We start from the raw sequence: 23,956 nt of genomic DNA on the forward strand, positions 1-23,956 counted from the left end.
TTATTTTGCAATTACAGAAAGTGGCATCATAGCCGATATTTCGTTAAGTCCCGATGAGGTTCTGGAGAATCCGATTTGGCCCCAACAGAAAACTCATACCCAGCTTCGGAAATCACATAGCGTTGCATCCACCAGTCAGGAACATAACAAAACCACTGAAGAAAAAATAAATCCATCAGCAGAAAGTGAAACTACAACCTCTAGTAGCAGCAACCATATTTCCAGCACCGCTAACACCTCCGACACGATCACCGTTCATCTTTGAAGATAGACAACAACGGTTCTGTCTGTTCCTTCACCTTCGAGTGATCTGTTTTGTACAAATCCGTAAAAAAAATCAAACATATTTGCTATACTGTTCGTTAAGTGACATGTTTTAATAGACTATATTCTACACTAGGAAAATACAATGCTTCATGCACCTGGTATTTTATTGATGAATCTGATACAATTGTGTGTATTGAGTGTACCTTTGAAATTACAATGTAAGCCTCCAGAAAATATTCTAAGAAATAATCAACCATTATCACTTTAATCAGTTCTTTGATTGATTGATTGATTTTCCGAATACATTTAAGTGAAACTGAAATTCTAATTTATGAGAACATTAATCTAGCATGTACGGAATGCTTGCAACTAGGGGATACTGTGAAACCGAACAGCACTAGCAAATCTGCTGAGATAGCATATTATACTGTATAAGGAAGAGAAGCGCTATAAATAAAAGAAAATATAAAAATGAAAGCATTACATCTACATAAGTCCGCGAGAAGCCATTATTTTGAACCAATTTCCTTATTAAGAATATACCTAAAAAGCTGAGTTAGAACTGCAGTTACTCGAGATAAAAAGCTTTATTTTAAGATTTATTGCGGTACGACTATAAGACATTTACTAGTATTCATTACATCTACGACATTATATTATTATAACGAACATTCGTATCTTTTATTTTACATTATTTAACAGATAATTTATGGCGAAAAAGTATATATTATAGAGCTAAGCATTTTACTTTTGAAAAAGTAAAAATATTGTACCGATATTCGCGATTTGTCTTTTTTTCATTTGTTTTATTTGTTAGTGAAGATCTGTATTAGTATTTGTATATTATTTCCGATTGTACTATGTGAATATTTAATATTTCAATGTAAACTTATTTTCAAAAGCGCTATTAAAAAGTTTTATTTACCACTAATAGAAAAAATCCATTACTATACTATCCGAAGCAGTAATCTCACATTCATTAATAAGAAAAGTTAACTCATTATAACACCCAAAACGAGGTCTCATTTGTTTAGCCCAAATTTTCACAGCCATTTATCAGCTTTCACCATGGTAAAGACGCGTTCACACAACTAGGCTTATTAAAGCTAAATAGACCATTAAAAGTATTTTTAAAAAATTACGCCATCTCCCTCCCCTTAAAATTCGTTGAAAAAAGAGGAGCTAATATTTTTTTATCTAGCAGCCGAAATAAAAAAAACTGGTGCGATTTATAAAACAACAATAACATTGATATAGTTTGGCTTTTTGACATTAAACACTTTTAAGGTAGTTGTTCACGCCGAGGTGAACATCGTACCAGATAATTATTTTGACCCCCCAAATCGACACCCGCAGATAGTGTGCCAAATCGCTTATTTTCACCCTGGTGGCACAGATTAAATTATCCTTCAATTTCGATCAGCTGGCGCACACGCAAACCGAAGGCAAGCTCTCATCATCGTTACCCAGCTGATTGCTGCCAATTGCCACTGGAGATGAACAATGCTTTTTGCAATCCGACGGTTTCCATGCAAATTCGTCGCCGTAGCAGCACCGAGAGCAGATGATCGCACACGGCTGGGTCATCTTCCTCTTCAGCCGTCGCATGTCCTGTGGGAGCAGCAGGGCAGTACGGCAGTACAAAGTTTATCGCCGATCAACACAGTCCAGCACAACTGACTGTGCGTCGCGCTCGCCGTGCATACGTCGCACGACCGGATCCCCACAGACCGGGACTTAGAAATATTAGAAGCAGTGAAATTTGAATGTAACATATGTAAATAGTGTAAATAAATGTTATGTTATAAGAGACTTTCAGTGTTGTGTGGACTGAAAGTTGTCCAAAGCAGGTGGAAAAGAACGCCCTTCTGCTGGCCTGTGCGGGGCCAGCCAAGTTTGTTTTCGTCTTCTGGTGCTGTTCGTCCGCCCTGTGTTTCACTGTTTCCCAGGCTTGAGTATCGGCCAGATCCCGGCGTAAACATGGTCCTTCGAACCGGATAGACTCTCAAGTCCGCAGGATGGCGCTCCATTTACCGCAAGCCAAGCGGTCCGCTGCAACACGCGCGCAACGATCGTGCTTTTGTTTTCGCGAGCGCCATCGCGATCTACCCGGTCTGTGGGAGAAAATGCAATGGAGACTGCACCCATTTTCCAATACTGCGAAGACGCGGATCGAGATTACTTTCGCTGCTGATTTGGAGAATCGGCGGCCAGCTGGAGAGCTATGCAACAAATCTGCCAGCTGTGGGACGCGTTTTCTATCGCATCATCGACGGAAATGGGTGAGTGCAGTTCCATTCAAGTGTGTGAATAGATCGGTGCGTCTGGTAGCCTTTTTTCTTGCCGTTGACGAGCAAACCCAATTCTCAAAAGTTACACACCGACCGCGCTGTAACAGTAGGTCCAAGCAGGACCGATTCGTGGCCACAACACGTCCCGCTTTCGCTGCGATTCTTCGAGACGAGCACCGTTGTGAGCCATTTACCGTCATCACATGTTAGTGAACACCCTACGACGAAGACTACCAGCCCGATTCGCACTCGAAACCAGCCATCTTGTGGCATCAGATGCACAAACCAACGAACCCACGTCATCAAAACGCGGCAACCGACGGCCGCTTCATCTAGTGCAGCACAGAACGCCGTTCATCGTATGTATCGCCAACAGACAATCAATCGAAACGGCGCGTGATCGTGTCTTACCTACATAAGCCTGCACTGGATTTGCTCTACCTGAATTAGAGCTGTTTCGTACCCCGTACGCGCACACTAGGCTCGTTAAGGATCTCTGGTGGCCAAAATGCGCACAACCTTTTACCGTTGGTGTTTTCTGGTCCCACCAAAGGGCGATTTGATGGATTTATGATCGCGTATTCGCCAGAAATCATGCAACCGGAAAGTGACATTTGCCAAATTTACCACGTCATCCGTCAGCTCACCCCATCCTGGATCAACTTTCCGTGGGATTCTGTTCCTCAACGCACTCCTTGTGGTTGGACCGGAGAAATCCATTTTTTGCGTGTAATCCGTCCACGGATGTACGGATTGCACCACAAAGTTGATCACATCGCATCACTACACACAGTAAGTTACGACGAAGTGGTTTTGTCACCACCATCAACGAAGCCATAGCAGCAAACACACCCGCCGGACGAGATCCCGGCCCTCACTCAGGGTATAGAGTCGCCAGACGAGACTCTGGCCCAAGCTCGGGGGAATCGAGCAGTTCCTGAAGCATCTGTAAAGAGCACAAGCCTCGCCGGGTGGGTTCTCAGAACCCCCCGGCTGTGACTTGACTATAGTTGAGTATCGGCCAGATCCCGGCGTAAACAGTAGTATTAAAAATTACAATCACTGATTATAGGTATGTTACGCACCCGCACGATACGCCATCATACCCATTTAACTCCAATTCCCTCTTTCCTTTGAGTTTATGTTAAAACTGAATATATAACTCGGAGGAAAGTTAAAAACTAAGTTTAACTAACTTAGTATTTATTATATAAATAAATCCAAAAAATCGATTGAAGATAATTAGATTTATCTCTCGAAGCATGAGTTTCCGTTTTACCCCAACTCTTCGCGCAACTAAAGTTTGAAGTTAATTCTGGTTCTATATTTCGGTAAAATCGAAGACTTCATATTAAGAAGACTGATATCTCTTTTCTTCCCCCATACAAACGAGAAGCGACACACGTTACATCGCATCTATTGGAGGAAGGTAGGAAGCTTAATGTAAAAGTATATATGTTTGTGTGCATCACTATGGGAAGTACCACCTTTACCCGCAAGTGGCGTTGCTGTTGCTGTCTCCCGATTTTGGACAGAGTTGCCAGTCTTCTTGATATGCAGTCTTCGGTAAAATGCTATATGCGGCATATCAAAAGTGGTAATTCATATGTAGAAACGTCCAGGTTATCGTTTGAATATAGCAATACTAACGGCCTGAAACGTATGTACTCGTTTTACCACAATTCCACCCATAACTCAAGTAGAAAGTTGGACCTAGAGTCCACACTCAAAAAAAAGTAAACGTTATGCCTATTGATTTTACACATAGATTTTTGCAATTTACGGAGGCATATAGACACTATTTGCTGGCACATAAACCTAATGTGTGTATTTACAAGAAATATTAATCTTACATTCACATTTCATAACTATTAGGCACATAAAACCCCATTCTATAACAATATGCACATATAACTTATGTGTGTGCATACATAGTTTATACAGTTGACACATAGAAGATATGTGTGCGCGTGATAACAATAGTATTTCTTCTTCATATGAATTTTAAGCGGTTTGAAGCAAATAGAATTAACGTTTGTATTTTTTTCAGTGCAGAAAGGGTCTGAAAATGGCTGATGTAAAGTAGTAATTCTTATGTAAAAAATCTGGGGAATCGATTGAACAAGAAACGTGTAAACCTGTTTTTACCCTAATTCTTCATATAATGTATGTGTGAAGTTATACCACCGACGAACCGACATGACAGAGGCATTCGAAAAGTGTCCCATACAAAATAACGATTGTTTAGAAATGAAGCGATCACTACTGTCAAACTGCGACAGATCGCTCCGCCATGTTTGAATCTGGGTAATTTTCTCGATAAGTATGTCGATATTACAAAAGGTGTGCAATTCCCTCAGATGCGTATGTAGTGGTAATATGCATCGAAATAATATTCAGAACTCATGAAAAATGCATGTATTCTGTTACTTTTTTGCTTGTAACGGACAGTTTTGTTAAATAGTACATACATAGGATAACCAAATCTGCGAAAACAATCTTCAACATGTTAAGAAAGTTTTTTGTTCTAGCATACCTGGTACAACGTCGATACACCTTGGTTTTCGCGTACTGTTGTGTTATCGACGAAGACTACCACGCGAACCATTATACAGATGCCGCTTGTGTAACAACGTATTTTAATTTAAACAATTAGGACAATATTTGACGCATTTTTTGTTCCATGTGGCACGTCGTTTCGTCGGTGGTTATATATTACCTATAATTTCAAAAAGAGGCTGAAAGCGGCTCACTAAAGTAGTTTTTCTTACGTAAAACAGTCCAGGGAATCGATTGAACATACTTGAATGACCGCAGGAAACGTATGTACCCATTTTACCCCAATTCTTACCATAACTCAAGTGGGAGGTTAAACCTGGCTGTGCTTCTCGGAAAGAGGCTGAATGCAGCTTTTCAAAAGTAGCAATTCATATGTAAAAAAAATCTAGGTAATCGATTGAAGATAGTTAGAATCCAGAATCAGAATATATTGGCTCAAATGGCACGTTCCCTTTATGTAATCGGCGATTTGTGCCTTGCCGTGTTTTTTCATCATTTCCTGTGCGGAAGGAAAGGAGAAGGCGGGAGGAAGTGGAATTGGAAGAGTGGGAAAAATAACGGCACAAAAACAAAAAGAAACAGCAGGTAAGGTAAACTGGCCTGCGAGTAAGCCTAAAGCTCTTTACCCCATTGGATATAAAACTTTAGAGTGTCTCTGAGTTTCAGTCGTTCAAACGCTTAAGAGCTTAAGACCTTGTTGTATTAAGTTAAAGATTGTTCCGATGCAAAGTCCAGTAATTAGTATTTGGCAATCGTCAGCAAACCCGTAGGTTGAAAATCCAAGCTCATTGAGTTTCCTCAATAAGCCGTCGGCAACCAGATTCCATAATAAAGGTGACAGAACGCCACTCTGAGGACAACCGCAAATACTCAACTTCCGTATCACAGCATGTCGCAGTGACGAGCAAAGTATGCGGTTACTAAGCATTGCGTTTATCCAATCCGAGATACATGTAGACATCCTACGACCGCGAGTCGCTTCCAGAATAGACTGGAAGGACACATTGTCAAAAGCACCTTCAATATCTAGGAATACACCCAAGCTAGATTGCTTGAGCGAGAAGGCCTTTTCAATGTTGTAAGCAACAGCGTGAAACAGAGTGATCGTGGATTTCCCACACTAATATAAATGTTGCGTTTTGTGCAGTGATTATTCAACTAAACTAACGCTCCTGATGTGATGATCGATTATCCGTTTCAAAGCATTCAGAAGAAAATAACTTAAGCTGATTGGCCTGAAACTCTTGGCTTCTTCATAGCTTGAGCGCCTCCCTTTGGGAATGAATGTAACAGTTATTTCTCACCATGCTTGCGGGATATACCCGGTAGCAACACTGGAAAGCATAATCTTTTTCAAGACATGTTTGAGAATATCAAATCACTTTTGCAGTAGCACGGGAAGTCTTCCATCTTTTCCGAGTGATTTGTATGGAACAAAGCTGTTAACTGCTTACTTGACCGATTCAGTGACAACCAATGTGCGAGTTAGCACAAGTCCGAATCACCAGAATAAGATCTGTGAACATTGTTCAGCTCCGGATCGATACAACCTGGAAAGTGTGCGTCGAAGAGACTATTAATAACATCTTTTTCGTCCGTCACATAAACACCACCTCTGGTTGTTAAAGAGATCACGTGAAAATCTTTCGATTTCGAGAGAATTTTATTTAACCTGCCAACCTCGTTCAGACTAGAAACATTAGTGCCAGCCAGCCCGCTCTGCAGATCTAAGACATTTGTTATATGCTGACGCCGGTTCCAAGCTCTTCTCATATGCTTTTTCATTCTGTCAAGCTCAGCCCTCCACCAAGGGGTCGATTTAACAGTACGTCGATTTAACAGTACGAATTGACAAGCTTCTTCGTAGTATGCTACTATGAATGAGTTTGTCGTATCCACGACGTCATCTAAGTCGTCTAGTTGACTAATTGTTGGAAAATATCCATGAAATTTGGTCGCCAAATTTTCCAAAAAGAGGTCCCAGTTTGTAGATTTAGGATTACGTTACTATATTGAGGGTGGCATCAAGATGTAATACATATTAATGATCGCATGGAGACGATTCAGTTTCGTTTAGATCCTATCACGTTCATGCAAAATTCTTTCAGAGTAAAACGTTATGTCTAACACCTCGCAAAAGTTGGTCGATTTCCCACATTCAGAACATGGAGTGTTGCACTACTTATGTACTCCACCAGTTCAGATCCTCTCAGATTGATGTCTGAGCTCCCCCAAATGATGTGATGAGCATTTGCATCACTGCCGATAATGAGCGAAAGCCCATTTCAGCTATAATATGATACAACGGTTTTGAAATTATCAGAAGGAGATGACTCGTTATGCGGTAGATATGATGAACAATAAATATATTGATATATTAAATTATTAGATATTAAATATTGAGGGTAGGGTGGGAGGTTGGCTGATGAATTTTTACATCTGGGTATCAGAGACAGGGGAGAGAGGGTGAACAAAGTTGATAGGCCGAGAAAGATATTAAGTTTCAGTTTCCGGAATCGCGAAATCAAGGATATGGATTACAGACTCGGATGATCTTCATCAGGAGGCAACATGTATTGGGACACCGGGTGGTCCTTCTCGAGGGGTTTTTCCAGATGATTTCGTAGTACTGCTCAGATGCGGATCGGCAACACACCGCGTTGTGCGTGTGATATTTGTGCTGTAGGTCCCGTGTTTATTGGCTCAGTCAACAGAGAGTCGAACCAGACCCCGAGATATTTAAATGTGAAGAACTGATTGATCGTGAAACCCATTAATAGAAGCTGGAATTGCGCCGGCTCACGCTTCCTAGAAAACACAAACAATTCACTATGCTATATTTCACCCTAAGGAGGAAAATTTGGTAAAAACCAAAATTTCTCGCTAGGGTGAAAATTTGTTGGTAAAAACCAGTCTTTGTACAGGAGGGTAAAAATCCTTATTTCATACTGTGTTGCGTTTCGGCTTCGCCTCATCAGAAACCAACACTAACTTATTGTCGGAATAGATTAGCACCGGCTTGACGCAAATCCCTTAAAACTAAAACACACTTTGTGTTTCAATCGAACGACTGATCAAACGTGATGTCCCGTTCGAGCAGAATGAGGCGAAGCCGAAACGCAACACAAACAATTCAGTTTTCTCCGTGGAGAACTCTATACCCAGCTGAAGAGCCCAAGCAGACAAATTGTCCAAGGTATTTTGTAATGGTCCTTGCAAATCGGCAGCTTTGGGCCCTGTAACAGAGACCACCCCGTCGTCTGCAAGTTGCCTTAGCGTGCATGAATTGGCAAGACAATTGTCAATCTCATTCACGTACAAACTGTAGAATGTGAGCCTTAGACATGAGCTGGGGAAGACCCATGTAGCTAAATCGCGATGTTGTTAAATCGCCATGCGAAAAGTGCATGTACTTTTCAGACAACAGGTTTAGCAAAAAGATGTTTAAAATCGGTGAAAGACCATGCTGTTGCAGCTTCTCAGAGAGAATGCCTCCTTAATATCCAAGAAAACTAATGCCATCTGCTCTTTTATAGCATAGGCCATTTGAATTTCTGTTGAGAGCAACGCAAGACAATCATTCGTCCCTTTGCCTTTGCGGAAGCCAAATTGTGTATCTGACAGTAAGCCATAACTTCCAAACTTCCGGATACAGGGCAGCATTGCCATCGTTCGATACGAATTGTGGTCGGAGGCTTGTTTTCATGTTTTTTTTGGATGGCGATGACCTTTTCCTGCCTCCAATCTTGAGGGACAATGTTAGCCTCAAGAAACTTATTAAATAAATTCAACGAGTGTCTCAGTGTCAGAGTCTGGCATTTTCTTCAACAACTTAAATTTGATTCTGTCTGTTCCTGGGGCTTTATTCTGACGTGATAAGAGAGCAAATGAAAACTCCCCCATCGAAAAAAATATGTTTCGTTCGTGAGGGGACCTATTCTACATCCATACTCTGACCCAGCTGTAGCAAATACTCAGATGAACACATACACAGATAGACATACGACTAGCATAGAGGTCTATGCAAATCGTTTCACTTACAATGTTTACATACACAGCCCACACCAAAGTCAATCCACTTCGACCCACCAGTCGGCCACGCCAGACCGCACAAGCTAATGGTTGATCGTTAGCTTGGGCAGCATGAAAAAAATAAAAAAAAAACATTAGAAAGGCCCATAAGCCTTCTCGCTCTTCTCGATGCACCACTATCGAGGCAAACATTCAATAAACATGTTAAAGCAATTCTCTGTCAGAGGTTCTTTAAAACTGATGCACGAAATATGCTTGATAATTGATGTTTGCAATTAGAGATGCACCAAATAGTACTATTCGGCTTTCAGCCGAATACCGAATATTTAATTATTTAATTATTCGGTGTACCATATATTCGGCCTAAATCAAAATCGGCTCTACTTGCAATACCGTCAACCTAGTGGAGGGATTATTTAAAATGTCCATTTCGAATGAATAATTTTAGATATTTTCTAGTTTTCTTTGTTAAAATGTATTCTGCTGGTCCATATGCGTAAAGACCAAATTCGTATCTAATTTGTACTTAATTAACCCCTAAAATTAACAGCATTCAAAAGTGATAAAACCTTAAAGCTTATTCATCAAGCGCTCGCTCCATGCCTGCAATCTCCGCTTCCATTGCCTCTATCATATCCGTCATTTCCTTCTGCATCCGCTTCTTCTCGTTAAGCACCTCCTGACACTCTTCCAACTTCTCAACCATCAGCTTCTGCTTGTCGTAATTCAGCTTCTCGATCGCTTTCCGATTTTGCTCGCACTGCTGCTGAAGATCGGCAATCTTTCGATCTAACTGCTCGCGGTCCTCTTGCTTCCGGTAAGATGCCTGCGAATTTTCAACCGACGCGCTGCTTAGCTGCTGTACGATGTCTTCCCTTTGTTTCTGAAGCTGTTCGTATCGGCCAGTGCATTCCTGAAGAGATTTCTCAATCGCGATATGCTGAATTTGCAGATCGGAAAGTTTCTGTTCTAGCTCGGATTTTTCTTCGTTCATGCTGCCATACAGGATAGATTGCTCGGTGATGACGGTGGCTAATTGCGATTTGATTGTATGTAAATCTGCTAGAAGATCGGTGTAGTTTTCCGTCTTTAAATCGACCAACGGCGCGGAATAATTAATCATTGGTTTCAGACTGTCTGCGAACTGATGAAGGCGGGTATTTAAAGTTGAGATCAGTGTAAACTTTTGCTTTATTAGTCGTGAGACAGAAATCTGGTGCTCGAAGCAAGTATGCTCCAGCGTGCTAACAGCCAGTCGCTTTGCTGTCAATAGGTTTTTATTGGCACCAATCGAGTGTACCAATTCATCTCGTTCGCTGGCACTTAACTGCTGCGCTTCAATCTCCTGCTTCAATTGTTCCATTTTTTTCATTATAACATAAAATTCCTCCTGATTTCGGTAATAATCTTCTTCAGCTTTATTTGCTTCTTCCAGTAAGCATTTCAACTCGCCATTTAGTTTTTTCCCCAACTGTTGTTGTTCCTGGATAGCTTTATTTATCCCATCCATGCTTTGTTCGCGACCTTGCTGAATCGACTGATTATTGATCTCCTGTAGTTCTTGTTCCAGTTCAGCAATACGTTTCCAAACCTGCTGCTGTGTCATGCCATTAGTACGAGCTGCCACAAGTTTATCTGTTAGCTCCTGTACGATTGCAGCAAACTCATCTTCTTTTTTAAGATTCCAAAGACCGAAACCATCTTCAGCCTTTTTGAAAAAGAACTCCTGATATTCAGTGGTAGGAAAATCTTCCGAAATATGCACGTCGCGCTTCAAAGAATTTACCTAGAAAAAAAAGTTATCAGGTTATTAGGACAAAAATTATTTACGGATCGATAATCACCTTCCTGTCCGCCTGCGGAGCCAACTGCACCAGCCAACCAATCATCACGATTATGTTGTTAATGGAATGAGGCACGTTAGGAGTTTTCAGCATCGATCTGCTAATCGTATATGGATATTCTAGCTCATTCATTGTTTTCATTATATCTTCCAGGAAATTGGTACCGAGCTTGTAGCGACTGCCTCCGATCTGTCGAAATAAATAGGCCACGATAACCAGAAACTGTTTTGTTGACATCGCTTTTAGATTTCTGCGCTCGATGAAATCCTGCGGAAGACCTGGTACCGTTACGAGATAGTCACAGATACGTTCACACTGAGCCGCAAGCCAGTCACGGTTTTCCACCGGTGGTTTGTCTCTCTCGACGGTTGATGGAACCGAGGTAGCATTTTCGCAACTTTTTAGCGGAGTTCTGCTAGCCGGAGTGTAGTTTAGACTTCTGGTGGACAGTCCTGTCTTGCGGGTAGTTGCCGGAGTTATTTGGGCTGAATTTGGCAGAGCCGATAGGCGATCGATGGAATTTGAACGGGAATTTTCATTCAACCCGTGAGGGACGGCTAAGCCAGCCTTTGAAAGTTTCCGGACGGGTTGGGCGATGCGGCTCAAACTAAGAATAAACATAGACAATGAAAGAGCATTACTGATAAGCATGAAGCAATAAGTCCGTTCCAGTACCAGGAGAAACTGGAAGTACTCCGAAGAAAATCGTTCCTGTACTCTCTTCTTCTTTTTTTTCTTCTTCTGGTAGCAAACCGGAGTAAAAAGAAGCAAAGATTTTTTGCTCCTGTTTGCTCCGGAGTGACTTCCGTGTACTAAAACAAACCTAATAATTACCGTTGCCCAGGTTGTTTCTTCACTGACGACGACGGCGCGGAAAAATCAAACTCCTCCGTTCTACGGGGCATGGTTGTTCGCTGTTTGTTCGTAGACATACTGGTTTCCGGATTTTAGATCGAATGGTTGCTATGATTTTCCTAAACTCAGATTTAATTTCACTTTATGTTAATTTTTTTACTATTAAAGAATTTTAAAGAAATTTTCTGTTAACTTCGCGCCTAACGAATCTTTTTGTTTCTTTTCGCTTTTTAAATAAAACAAGCACTCAATTGACTGTCACACACAGGGTTGGCACGGTGTGATGTGGTTTTCGATATACTATCTTGATCGAATCGCGCATAACGTAAATTCTCTTGACACAAGCGATATCGAATTACGCGAATTACACTACGCAGGGATGCCAGAAAATTCTATTTTTCGGTATGCAATAGATTTTTTAATTCTCGACAAACATATGATTACGTCCTAAAAGCCAACTGTCAAAATCAACTTTGAATGGAAATTCCAGACAAACCGTTACTAGTCGAACACAGTTCACAACAGTTTATGAAAATGAAAACTTTTCTCTTTCATTTAATATCAACATCTGTGATTGCCGTGTAACGGTTTGTCCGGAATTTCCATTCAAAGTGCATTTTGACAGTTGACTTTTAGGCCGTAATCATATGTTTATCGAGACTTTCAATTATAAAGGATTTAATCGTATCGTATCCTATAGGATAATTCGCCTCTTTTTTCTGGTTGGAAAATCTCTTTAGAATATTTTTTTAACGGCCAATTTCTTCACTGGATGAAAACCGGTTTTCGCTGAGAACCAGTTTTCAGGTAGCTGGTGACCAATTAGCCTTTCCGGTGTTCATCCAAGTGAAGAAATTGGCCGTAACCTAATGTGCGGGGTCGGAAACCGCACGCAGGTGAGCTGCACGGATAAATAAAACAACCTACTGAATAAGTTCTTTCAACTTACTTTTGAGTTGTGCGTCGCTTTCGCACTAATTAGTATTATTAAAAACAAAACGGAGGATTCGCCTCAGTTGAGGTCTTTCACGGAGGAAGGTACTTTTGATTGTTTGGGGTATACTCAAAATTAGGTGAATTCAACTCAATTTTGAGTATGAAAAACCTATCAATGAGTTGTAATTTTTGCCGTGGTTAAATGGAAACCACTTCGACACGGTTTACCTAATTTTACCTTCCTTCACGATACCCCAAGATTGAGTCAAAAGAACTCAATTTTAGGTAGTTTTTCGTTTGCGTGTGAATACAAGGCAATCGATTTACCAACACTACGGAAAACTTTATTTAGTCATCGACAGCATATTTTTCGATTTTATGCATTGTGCGCATTCGGTCTATCCACTCATCGAATGCTTACTACAGCGCAAATTCGTTAGTTAGGGCTCGTTAGATGGGGTATTCGTTAGTTAGTCGTGCCCTAGGGCAGGGATGTTATGCAACTCAGAGCAAATAAGGAGAAAAAAACAAACGCTCTTTGCACTTTTCATGCGAACCACCGCTCTTCTCTTTCACAATAAACCTCTTCACTCCGATGCGTGTTGCTCCCACACGTGTATTCTACTTCATGGCTGCACGCCACAAAGAGTAGAAATAAAGAAGCTCTTTAGTGTGTATCTTGGTCCCACGCGCACGTAAGTAGAGAATGCAACCAAAAAACATTTTTAAAACGTTCTTCCAGTCAAACTTTATCTGAATTGTAGTTTGATTCACCTTCTTACCTGCTTTCCAGTGAGGGGAGGCACAAAAAAGTGGCTCTTCAAGGTGACTCTTTGAACGAAATTGTGCAGCTCTTGGTGCACAGATCTTACTCTTTTTCGTTTTCAAGTGTCTCTTTGTGCGGTCGTTCTGCACATCGCAGTGTTTTTGTGCTGCTCTATTTTCAATCGGTGTATTTCGCTCTTTGTGGCTCATTGTGTGAGCAAATAACAAGCCTGCCCTAGGGGCAGATCACTTGTGATGCATTTTTAAAAATCAGCGAAATTAAATGCATTTGTATCCATCAAAACAGAAATACGTAATGCATTTTGCGTTGCGTGCAATGTATTTTGCGTTGCGTGTAAGACGTCAAAACCCTAAAAAAAACAGCCCTACATCCAACAAAACATCGAACAAAGTGGATCAGCGTAGGACGATTGTTAAGTAATCTTTTCTGCGAAGGAGTGCAAAGTTGATGCAAAAATGGAAATTAAATGCATTTTTTCTAAGTTGATGCAATTTTTTTATACATTCCTAGAGTGATCTGCCCCTAGGCCGTGCCCCAACTAAAAGGCAACTGGATGTCAAAATCTTATATCAAATTATCTTTGACAATTAAGCAGACAATAGGTAAAAATGCGAGCGCTTGCATTCTACACTCCTACCATTCTCTTTTGACAGTTTTTGACATCTGTCAAACATCTCAAATAGCGAATAGTATGTTCGTTATTTGGGGCTAGGTCGTGGCCCAACTAACGAATCTGCGATGTAGAAGTATGTTCTAGAAAACGCATAAAAATCACAGCAAATCAAAAAAGACGAAAATAACAAATATGCAAGTTCTGCATATTTTTGTACTCAGTCTTCTCAGACTTTGATTGATAATTGGTGGAGTTATAGCTTTTTCCCCGCAACCTTTTTTATTTAAGAGGTGATCACGATGAAAAAACCTGTTCTTGATAGATTCGCCGACGGATTGCAAACTGGTGCGATTTACATTCACCTATCTGCGACCATGTACAAACTCTACCGTATGCATGCACAAGTTCGCTTAATTCGTTCCTAAATCGAATTCCTAATTCGAAATAAACTAAACTAAATTTATTAGTTATGGAACTTGCGCTTCAACTTCATTTCATCAGAATCCAACATCAACTTAGTTACAAGACTAAGCTAGCATCGGATTTACTCCTAGATCTGCGTAATGTCCCTTAAGAAAAAGAGTTCTGGTTAAGCTGATGAGAATTAATGAAATCGAAGTTAGCATAGTGAACTAAATCGACACAAAATTACTTTTTCAGTGAGCCATGTTCACAAGTTTAATAGCAATGTTGGTACACATGAATCATACTAAAAGTATTATATCGATTTATCAGTTGGCTTCGTCAGCGTGCACAGCCAAATATCTTCCCGATTTTCCCAGCACCAAAATCGGCTCGCAGCGGCACAATCGGCCGACTATGCAACCGATTAATCGCTCAATTGTTGCACCGACTACTCTCATGGGAGTTTAACATGGGTATTTAAAAATCTCATTGCGGTCTGTCTTTTTTTGACATTAACTGAAGAAATTTGCTGGATAATGCATTCAACATTTGCTTCTGGCTCATTAGTTTCTTATCGATCGGTGTAGACGAGAGAGTAAAAGTAGCTCCATGAAAAAATCCAGGGACGTCAAATTGCAAGAACGAGACGGTCAATCTACATTATAGTTTTTCGATAAGATTCGTCTATCGAACAGCATCTTTACTAAATCGATGGTCGTTCCGGCCATATGACGTGTTGCCGCATCTTATTTAGACTAAAGGTCTTCCAAATCTTGTGTACCTTAGAAACAAGCAGTTTTCAATCATGCCTCGATATTGCTCGCAAGTGATGTTGACGTTGGCTTCAGCATTGGCCCAGGATGCCATTCGTAAGCAAGCCGCATCACAAAGTGACTTTATAAGTATGAAATGGAGTCTCTAGGATCCCCTTTGGCTGCTCATCAGTGTGAAAAGATATTTTTTTAATAACCTGCGCACTAAAAATGAGCTTCATCTGAAAAGATAGTTTTTTAACAGTTTGCTTGACCGACTTGATGATTGAAAATTCCAAAATTTGAAAATGTTGTTCAAACAGAACAAATAGAAAAAAATAAATTTTTAAGTCAACAATACAGCAAACCGTCAATTAGAATGGCAAAAAAATTAAAATTTACACGGAATATATCCAATCACAGAATCCCAAAATACTTGAATATGAGAGGTACAGTGGAGCCAAAAAGGTGAATTAAAACAGGTCTATCATATGAAGCATACTAAATTATTTTTCTAGTATTACGAGAATGTTTAACACATTGGTTTTACCTTTACAAAACCGTTTTCGTTGTGTCTAGAAATCAAAAAGCTTGCTTTTGCTAACAGCTGGAGACTAAAATTACAAAAAAAAACTTTTTCTGTCAGACTTGCTACTTTGTTGTTTCCTTTTTATTTTATTTAAAGGTTCTGATATTTTCAAACATATTTTCGGCAACCGCTCTATCAAGGGAACACAAATTTTCACAATTTCTGCAATACTAACGAGGCAGGAGTATGGTTGCCACCTCCGGTGAGGCTTCCACCCGGAAAATTGATTGACTGGGATCGAGGGGCAGGTCGCTTGTGATGCATTTTGAAAAACCAGTGAAAGTAAATGCATGTCTTTCCATCAAAAAGAAATTCATAATGAATTTTGCGTTGCGTGGGATGTATTTTACGTTACGTGTAAGACGTCAAAACCCTACAACAAATAGCCTTACATTTAACAAAATCTATTAGAGTTGAAATAGGATAAGTATTAGCTCTTTCATTTCTTTTGTAACTCGTAGGGGTATCAATTACCAAAATTGACTCACATTCACCGTGGAGAGCTTTGTTTGGCGTTCCACTGTTTCGAATTGTTCTCATTAAGCTGTGAATCCATTTAGATAGATTTGGTCACTTCCCCTACTAACCACAAATAATCCAAAAGCACCACCCACTCTCGCTGTGGAGGACAAGCCGAAACATTGCCCTCTTCAACCGCTAACATTGGAAGTATCATTCTACAAGGAAGCAGGAAAGCGGCATCGTCTTTCGGCATCCGGCATTAGTCATCACAGTCGCCAGAGCGGTTCCAACGAAGAAACAAAGCACTTCTCCGCAAACAACTGTTTAGGACTGCTGCATAAACACCCAACACTACTACTGGCAAAGCTCGATTAAAACAAACAAATTCAGTGCAATAAAAGTTAAATTTATTCGTCGTCTTATCAGACCCGGAGAAATTTATGTAAAATCCGAAGATCGCCCCCAACAGCCGGAGTCTCCGGGTCAAACCCGGAGGGGTGGCAACTCTAGACAGGAGTAGTTCAGCTTTCAAAATGGAGAAAAAATGTTGACTAAAAGAATATTAGAAGTTCTACTAGAAATAAAATATTGGAATTAGTCAAAAATATGAGTTTCGGATACATTTCACGTGAAAATAAATTAACCCAAGGCTTTTGTAAGAGACCACCCGTATCCGAACCTGGGACGGGACTTGCCGATAGATGTATTCTTTTTTCTGTTCATTCTATCGTTCGTCATTCTATCGTCGCGTTTTGCCTCACATAGTTTAAATGGGCTGGATGCATTGACAGTACCCCCTGACTGCATTTGACGTTGGATTTTTTGCTATCTGCACGTCTCGTCTCAGATCCGAACTAACTTAGTATTATTGTATTGTATGTATTTTACTCGAAATTACGGGATTGAAAGACTGTTTTCCCTTATAATAACCGCAATTTTGTATAGCTTGGGCATTTCGGATACGAAAAATCAGAAACATGTATTTATTGTGGATTGTGTCAATCCAGATACCGAACTAAGATGTATCATACATTCTTGAGGTTGTCCATGCCGAAATTAATTTTTCGATTTCAATTAAGCTAGAAAATTAAGAAACCGTGTTTTGATTTTTTAGATTTCACTATAGATTACACAGGGTATACAACGTCGTTGGGGTATATGTCGAGCGTGCAATGGATGCCATTTTTAGAAATCTTCCTGGCTCCCAAGAATCAGAAGAATAAAGATTTGTAGATCGAAGTGATGAAGACTACAAAACTAAATGTAGGGTGATGAGCCTATTTTCACCATACTAAGCAAGGTGTCTCACTAATTCGGTAATTTCTTGCCTTACAATTAATGGAACGCGTAAAAATTGGCATCAACCGCTTTGCTTCGTTGTTAAGAACCAATATAATAACACAAATGTGTTGAAAACAGTAAAATTCTCGTGTTTGAGTACAATGAACACTCTAATCGAGTGCCCCTATTGTTGCGCTACCATTTGACTCAATGCGTTGAACAAAGATGGCAGACATTGCTCTAACCAACGGCTTCAAATGGCTCATCACCCTAAGGGATAGAAGAACAAACATGAACAACAGACGTAAACTGGCATTCACACTTTTTACTCAGTAAATACGATTTATTTATGCGATCGTCTTTCTTCACTACACTCGTGATTCGCTGGTTGGGTCCTTTTTAGTTGGACCGCTTTTTAGTTGGATCTCCGCTATTTGGACCATTGTCGAACTAAAAAGCATCTGTCTGAATGCCAAAAGCTCATGGCAAATTTACTTTGACAATGAATCTGTCAATAATTTGAGATGTGAACAGATGCATTTACACTACTAATGTCTCTTTTGGAGAGTTTCTAACATATATCATGCGGTTAAATTAGCGAATAAAATTCATTAGTTGGACGAAGGCTATGACCCAACCAACGAATCACGACTGTATTCCAAATAAGCAAGGAATTATATTACTGAAAAAGGAACACAATCAGTGGATGAATGATTCATAAACAATATAATCACATGCACCTATAATATAACAATGTTTAAAAAATATAGCCAAATAAAATAGACAGTCAAAATGTTCCGGCAAACAGGTTAAATTTCACACATTGATCTTCTGCGTATGCCACAAAACCTTCCTTGTCGGCAATTGCACATTTAAGTAAGGTTTCCACGTCGCTTTCGGCATAATGTGAGCACTTTGGAGGCTCCCCAAAGGACCGCTCATACACATCACATAGGCGAAACCTTTTAAAGTCTGTTTGCTTAAACGTTTGCGACCTGCATGACTGTGTTGAACTGGAGGTTCCTTCGGCATCGGGAAAGAGTTGACGTTTCGAGCGAGGTGGTCTTGCGGGCACTGATTGTTCCTCACTCTGTGGCTCTTGGCTTGGAGTTACATCAAGATAAGACCGTAAAGCTTTTTTAAAATTTATCTGCAACTTGTTCTTCTGTGGAGTGACTTCATTCTGCGTTTGCTTTTGTGTCAGCATGCTTTGGGATCCTTGCAGTTCCTCCATTGCGGCGAGGGCCGTCAATTCTAGGTCAGCCAGTTTATTTTTCGCATTTTCATTCGCTGCCCTTTCGCTTTGTTTTTTGACCTGTGCCAGATGTCGAAACAGCGGTAATGAATCGACGCAATAAACGTCATCGGGTAGTTTGGCATCTAGAGCTTCCAGTTCCTTTTTTAGTATGATAAAGTCAAACCGGTTTCCATTGTGCGCTACTAAACACGTTGGGCTTTGCAGGCGTTCCAGAAATAGTACTATCAGTTGTGCTGTGAGTGGAAATTTATTTGATTATTCGATAACGAAAATACTTCTGAGAAGGCTATCAATATCAAATGATAAGCCAATACAGAAGATAAAGAATGTAAGAGATGCGTAATGTTATGTTTTCACGTATTCAGAACTGGATTAGATTACATCATCATGAAAAAGTAGGCAATACAAGAACGCTTAAACTGAAACAAATAACGGAAAAACAAAATTGGTGAAAAATATTTGTTAGTTGCATACTTTTTTGCATTGTATTGTATAGGTCATCCCGTTAATTTTCAAATTCTAACGAAATTATTTGTCGAATATTTTTGCTACTATCATTAAGAATGGGAGCATTACACCTAACAGAGCTGACAGCATCACTTTGTACGCACGCTCTAGTTTTGTAATGTTCACATAACCGAATAGTCAGCAAATTTTGAAACTGGGGCCCTATTCTCACAGTCACGTCACATAGTGACTAGAAGAATATGTGCCTCTAGTCACTAGGCGACTTGACTGTGAGAATAGGGCCCCTGATACATCAGAAAAGTGACACTTATTTACTGATATAAGGCGCCATATTTTCCGAATTTCAAGAAAACTTTTATTTAGATCTCGGCAAACGTTTTGTGTAAATTTGGCAGAATAAATTAACTGTATGCATGTGTATACATCTGCTGGAAATTACTGCGAATATTAAGGCATAAAAGCAAAATATACGACTGACCCATAATCATGACTTTCATGAGATTTCTGCAGTAGTCATTCTTGCACCGAACTACCCAAGTTAACTATCGATATTTACCTGTTTTGCTGTTGAATTTATGTTCATGCTCCAATAAGTCATTATAAAGTCCTAAAAGTAGATGGAAAGTGATTTTTTTCTCACTAGTTCAACTGGATCAAGTCGATACCTGTAGTTTCCGATGCTTTTGGATGAATCATCCGCCGTGGATTTAGGCACAAGGTCTGCTTATGAAGAACTCTCGGAAGGTCGCCATGCTTCGTATCAAGAATGTGTTGCTTGGAACATGCTATCAGTGAGATCTCCGTTATTTTTGGCGTCTGCAGTCCAGGTAAACCGGTTGTCTCCAAATCGAAAAACACAAAAGAGCTGACCTTTGCCATGGCAATAGCTGGTACACTTGATGCAATGTATTGTGCATTACTGGAATTGTGAGGATTAAACAGCACTTTAAGTATAGGCACTAATTAATACTGAGTAGATACGGTGCAACGGTGTGCACAATTCAAGCGACACTAGAAATGGACGTCATTAGGAAGACGTTTGAAATTTGAAAGTGTTTGTATATAATGTGACAAAGGGGAAATCTCGACAAACATATGATTACGGCCTAAAAGCCAACTGTCAAAATCCACTTTGAATGGAAATTCCGGACAAACCGTTACACGCCAATCACAGATGTTGGTAGTAAATGAAAGAGAAAAGTTTTCTCCTTCATAAACTTTTGTGAGCTGTGTTCGACTAGTAATGGTTTGTCTGGTATTTCCATTCAAAGTGGATTTTGACAGTTGGCTTTTAGGCCGTAATCATATGTTTGTCGAGAAATAAAAACAGTATATGGAAGAAGTGACAGTACGGAGGAGGCCTGTCAAATGAGACCGTGGTTGCCATATTGTTTTGATATTTCAAATAAAAAAATTGTTTTGCTAAAAATGGTTTCTAAGCTACATACAGAACATTCCAAACAATAAGATTGAATAATTTTTGTGTGGTTTGCGAAAATTTGTTGCCGCAGCCAGAAATGGTTCGTATATGTTCTGAAATGTATTTTTGATGATCCGAAATTACCTGTGTGACTTGAAGTTGTTTAACCCTTAAAGGCGCAAACCATTTTTTTTCGAATTTCCTGAAAATTATCAGCTCTGGTCTAAAACAACATTGCGTATTTAAGGGTTAAAGGAAGTTTATTGCATTTTATTCGGTAAGAAAGAAATTTTTCAAAAAGTTGCTTCAGCGATGCAGAGGGCTTTAAAATAGTCATTTTATTTCCGTATAATAACATAACAATATTATCAAAAATTTCTTTTTTCCATTTTGAATTTTTAGTATAACTTTGGAACCGAACATCTGATTTTCGGTAAAATATTTTGGCTGACATGGTATTGTAAAAATAAAAATTTTATGTAATGATCCCATTGTTACCAGTAGAATTACGTGACAGAAAATTGTAAAAAACTTCAAAACGATTGGTCGAGTAGATGTTTAATTATGATGTCACTTGCTTAATTGTTATACGCTTTCGTTTGTCGAAAACATAAGAATGATTTATTGATGTCTTGTAAAATCTAAACGACGATTGGTAACACGTAATACAATTTCTCAATTTTTGAAAACCTTTAATGCAGTTTGATAGAGCTTTGTAAGAATTTCATTCTAACATGGAGATTCGAAGATGCAAGCAAGGTAATGTTAAGGTATGTCTCACTTATTTTTATTTATGTGACTTTAAATTAGTTTCATTCGTCCCATTTATTCAGGAACGGAAGCTTCTCTTAGAGTTCCCTAGAAAATAACATATAATCGGACTCATATATCTATTATTTTATTTTCTGTTAAGAATTAAGACAATTATCACCGTTTAACAAAAATGAGTTGGCTGACCAATTTCATTTAATACCTTTTACAAATGGTAGCACTACACTGTGGAAAGAAACTCAAACGTGACTGTGATTGCTTCCAGTCAACACGATCAAGAACTAAACGAAATTAAAAAAGTACCTTAGGTATATTTATCTTCTTAATATAAACATGAATATGTTGATAATATCCAAGTACAGATTCAATGCAGCAAAAATGTATTCCTCTGGGCTGATTGAATATTTGTGATTGCCACCCATCATAATCTGTGTATCGTAGATTAGATACAACGAAAACAGCAATGCACCGCAAGCCGAATAAACAGAACTAGCAACACTTCCCGGGAAAAATGCAACTATGATTCCAAACATAAACACAACTAGTAATCCGACAAACAAAAATCCTCCCATCATTGTAAAATCCCATTTAGTTTGCAGCGAAAATAGAGTCAGTCCGAAACAGATGGCACAAGTAATGCCGACCGCTGTGAGAACCTAAAAAAGAACGTTTTTAAATAGGGCATTCATTGAGAAACAATTTTAGCTCGATGTTACCTCCTGAGCATCGTATCTAATGGTGAATATACCGAGCATAAGCCCCTGAGCAATAGTAAATAATCCCAAAAAGATGAAATTATGGGGGGTTTTACGTCGCATTTCGCCACAACATGCCATAACAATGAGCACCGCGAACATAGTGATGAAAGAAGTTACAGCAATCCACGGATTATTGATGGTCCACAGCTTGGTCGGTTCGCTGTACACGAACAACGATATGAAGGCCATCGTGATTGCTAGTTGTACCTGAAACATAATTGACAAGTTGCAATATATGACTGGGGAAAGCAACGATATACTTACAGTCAGAATTAGGTACACCTTTCTTATGAAAGCTTTTCTGATAGATTCCTCGGAGAAAGCCATTCCACGAATTTCAACCTGGCTCTCTGGATCGAGTTGGGCGGTGAATTTTTTATCCGCTTCGCTGGAATTCCCCATGTTTTGGTATGGCACTTCCGCCATTTTTAGCTACAGAGTAAATAAATATTTGGTCCGTATCAGACAAGAAAAACCAGGATACGCTATAAATCAATATTAGCAATATTGAGCTAATAGTTCTTTCACGAAGAGCTACACCAAAGTACAATTGAGAGCTGAAGTTAAATTTGAATGCGAATACTAAATGCACTGTATAATTGACAATAAAACCACAATCACTCATACATCTCAAATTTTACTAATTAGCACCATGATTCATCATAGAAAGCCGAATAGACCGCGAATGTAGGGAATGAAAAGAATGAAATCTATAAACATTCGCTTATTCTAATTGTTTTCTAATTTTGTGATACCGTAATTGACACAATACAAAATAAATTCAAGGCTTTAAAAACTGCGCAAATTAAATGAAGCAATAGCTTCGTTAAGCAATAGCGTTCCTGAATATTTTAGTGATGAGCACCAGCATGTTTGAATTCAAACAACTAATAAATGGCCGAATTTCTTTTGGAATCAAAACCTACCTCCTTCCGAAATTTTCTGCTATTAGTTGAAAGCCAGTAAAATGGTTGCAATTTGCAGCTTAGGATTACATCGATCAACTGTCATTTTCAAAGAGTTCACGAATGAACATCTACACGAATAAATAAATCAGCCCAAAGTGATAGGGAAAGGTGTTATGTGCACACTACCGGAAAAGCATCAAATATTGAATTATTTTTACCCAACTGAGGCTTTCCGTGCAGGAAGTCAATAAGTATTAAAGTGGTCTTGCTCCATTCTATCTATATTCCTGTCTTTCTTCCTAGCGTTTCCATAAAATCTAGCGGAAATCCAATTCTCTACGTGCACGTACCTAGAGCAGTAAAAGAAAAATGTAATGCGTGCGTTAATTATATAATTTCAATCGCCTTACCTTGCATTTCGATTTATTGAAAAATTTTACATCATTTGTCACTGCATATTTTTATTCTCTCAACGGTTTTTCTTTAAATTCGCGGTCCAAACTCATTGGGTAAAAAATTCTTGAATATGGTAGTAAAATTCGCCTAACAAATGTAACCAATGCGGTTTACCTACTATGTTTTAACGTGGCCAATAAGTGCTTATTCGAAAATATGATAAAGGCCCGTAATGAATGCCAATTCTGTTGACTTGACTTGAACCCCATCAAATGTAACAAAAGTTCATTCTGAAACATTCTAA

At 39.3% G+C, this 23,956-nt stretch overlaps 4 protein-coding genes across 4 annotated transcripts in view; 1 reads left to right on the top strand and 3 right to left on the bottom strand.

Annotated features, from left to right (window-relative positions):
* LOC131693672 (uncharacterized) overlaps nucleotides 1-1,056 on the top strand; it is a 123,538-nt gene extending 122,482 nt beyond the window's left edge. The window contains exon 12 of the mRNA XM_058981711.1: nucleotides 18-1,056. Coding sequence (XP_058837694.1) covers nucleotides 18-265 — 248 coding nt within the window. The 3' untranslated portion in view covers nucleotides 266-1,056. The remainder of the gene's footprint in view (nucleotides 1-17) is intronic.
* Nucleotides 1,057-9,616: 8,560 nt separating this feature from the next.
* On the bottom strand, nucleotides 9,617-12,076 carry LOC131692148 (kinetochore protein NDC80 homolog). The gene is made up of 3 exons (XM_058979025.1): nucleotides 11,828-12,076; nucleotides 10,994-11,600; nucleotides 9,617-10,935 (listed from the first exon to the last, which is right to left on the bottom strand). The coding sequence occupies exons 1-3, from the start codon at nucleotides 11,923-11,925 to the stop codon at nucleotides 9,727-9,729; spliced, it is 1,914 nt and encodes a 637-aa protein (XP_058835008.1). The 5' UTR covers nucleotides 11,926-12,076; the 3' UTR covers nucleotides 9,617-9,726.
* A 4,951-nt stretch (nucleotides 12,077-17,027) lies between these two features.
* LOC131691625 (uncharacterized) lies at nucleotides 17,028-20,458 on the bottom strand. The gene is made up of 3 exons (XM_058978160.1): nucleotides 20,065-20,458; nucleotides 19,956-20,006; nucleotides 17,028-19,164 (listed from the first exon to the last, which is right to left on the bottom strand). The coding sequence occupies exons 1-3, from the start codon at nucleotides 20,276-20,278 to the stop codon at nucleotides 18,461-18,463; spliced, it is 969 nt and encodes a 322-aa protein (XP_058834143.1). The 5' UTR covers nucleotides 20,279-20,458; the 3' UTR covers nucleotides 17,028-18,460.
* Nucleotides 20,459-21,584: 1,126 nt separating this feature from the next.
* Nucleotides 21,585-23,402, bottom strand: LOC131691273 (protein lifeguard 1-like). The gene is made up of 4 exons (XM_058977550.1): nucleotides 23,275-23,402; nucleotides 22,613-22,780; nucleotides 22,307-22,555; nucleotides 21,585-22,246 (listed from the first exon to the last, which is right to left on the bottom strand). Exons 2-4 carry the CDS (start codon nucleotides 22,772-22,774, stop codon nucleotides 21,905-21,907), a joined length of 753 nt encoding a protein of 250 aa, XP_058833533.1. The 5' UTR covers nucleotides 22,775-22,780; nucleotides 23,275-23,402; the 3' UTR covers nucleotides 21,585-21,904.
* Nucleotides 23,403-23,956: the final 554 nt, after the last annotated feature.

This window comes from Topomyia yanbarensis, chromosome 3 (assembly GCF_030247195.1).
Source record: "Topomyia yanbarensis strain Yona2022 chromosome 3, ASM3024719v1, whole genome shotgun sequence".
Taxonomy (NCBI): domain Eukaryota; kingdom Metazoa; phylum Arthropoda; class Insecta; order Diptera; family Culicidae; genus Topomyia; species Topomyia yanbarensis.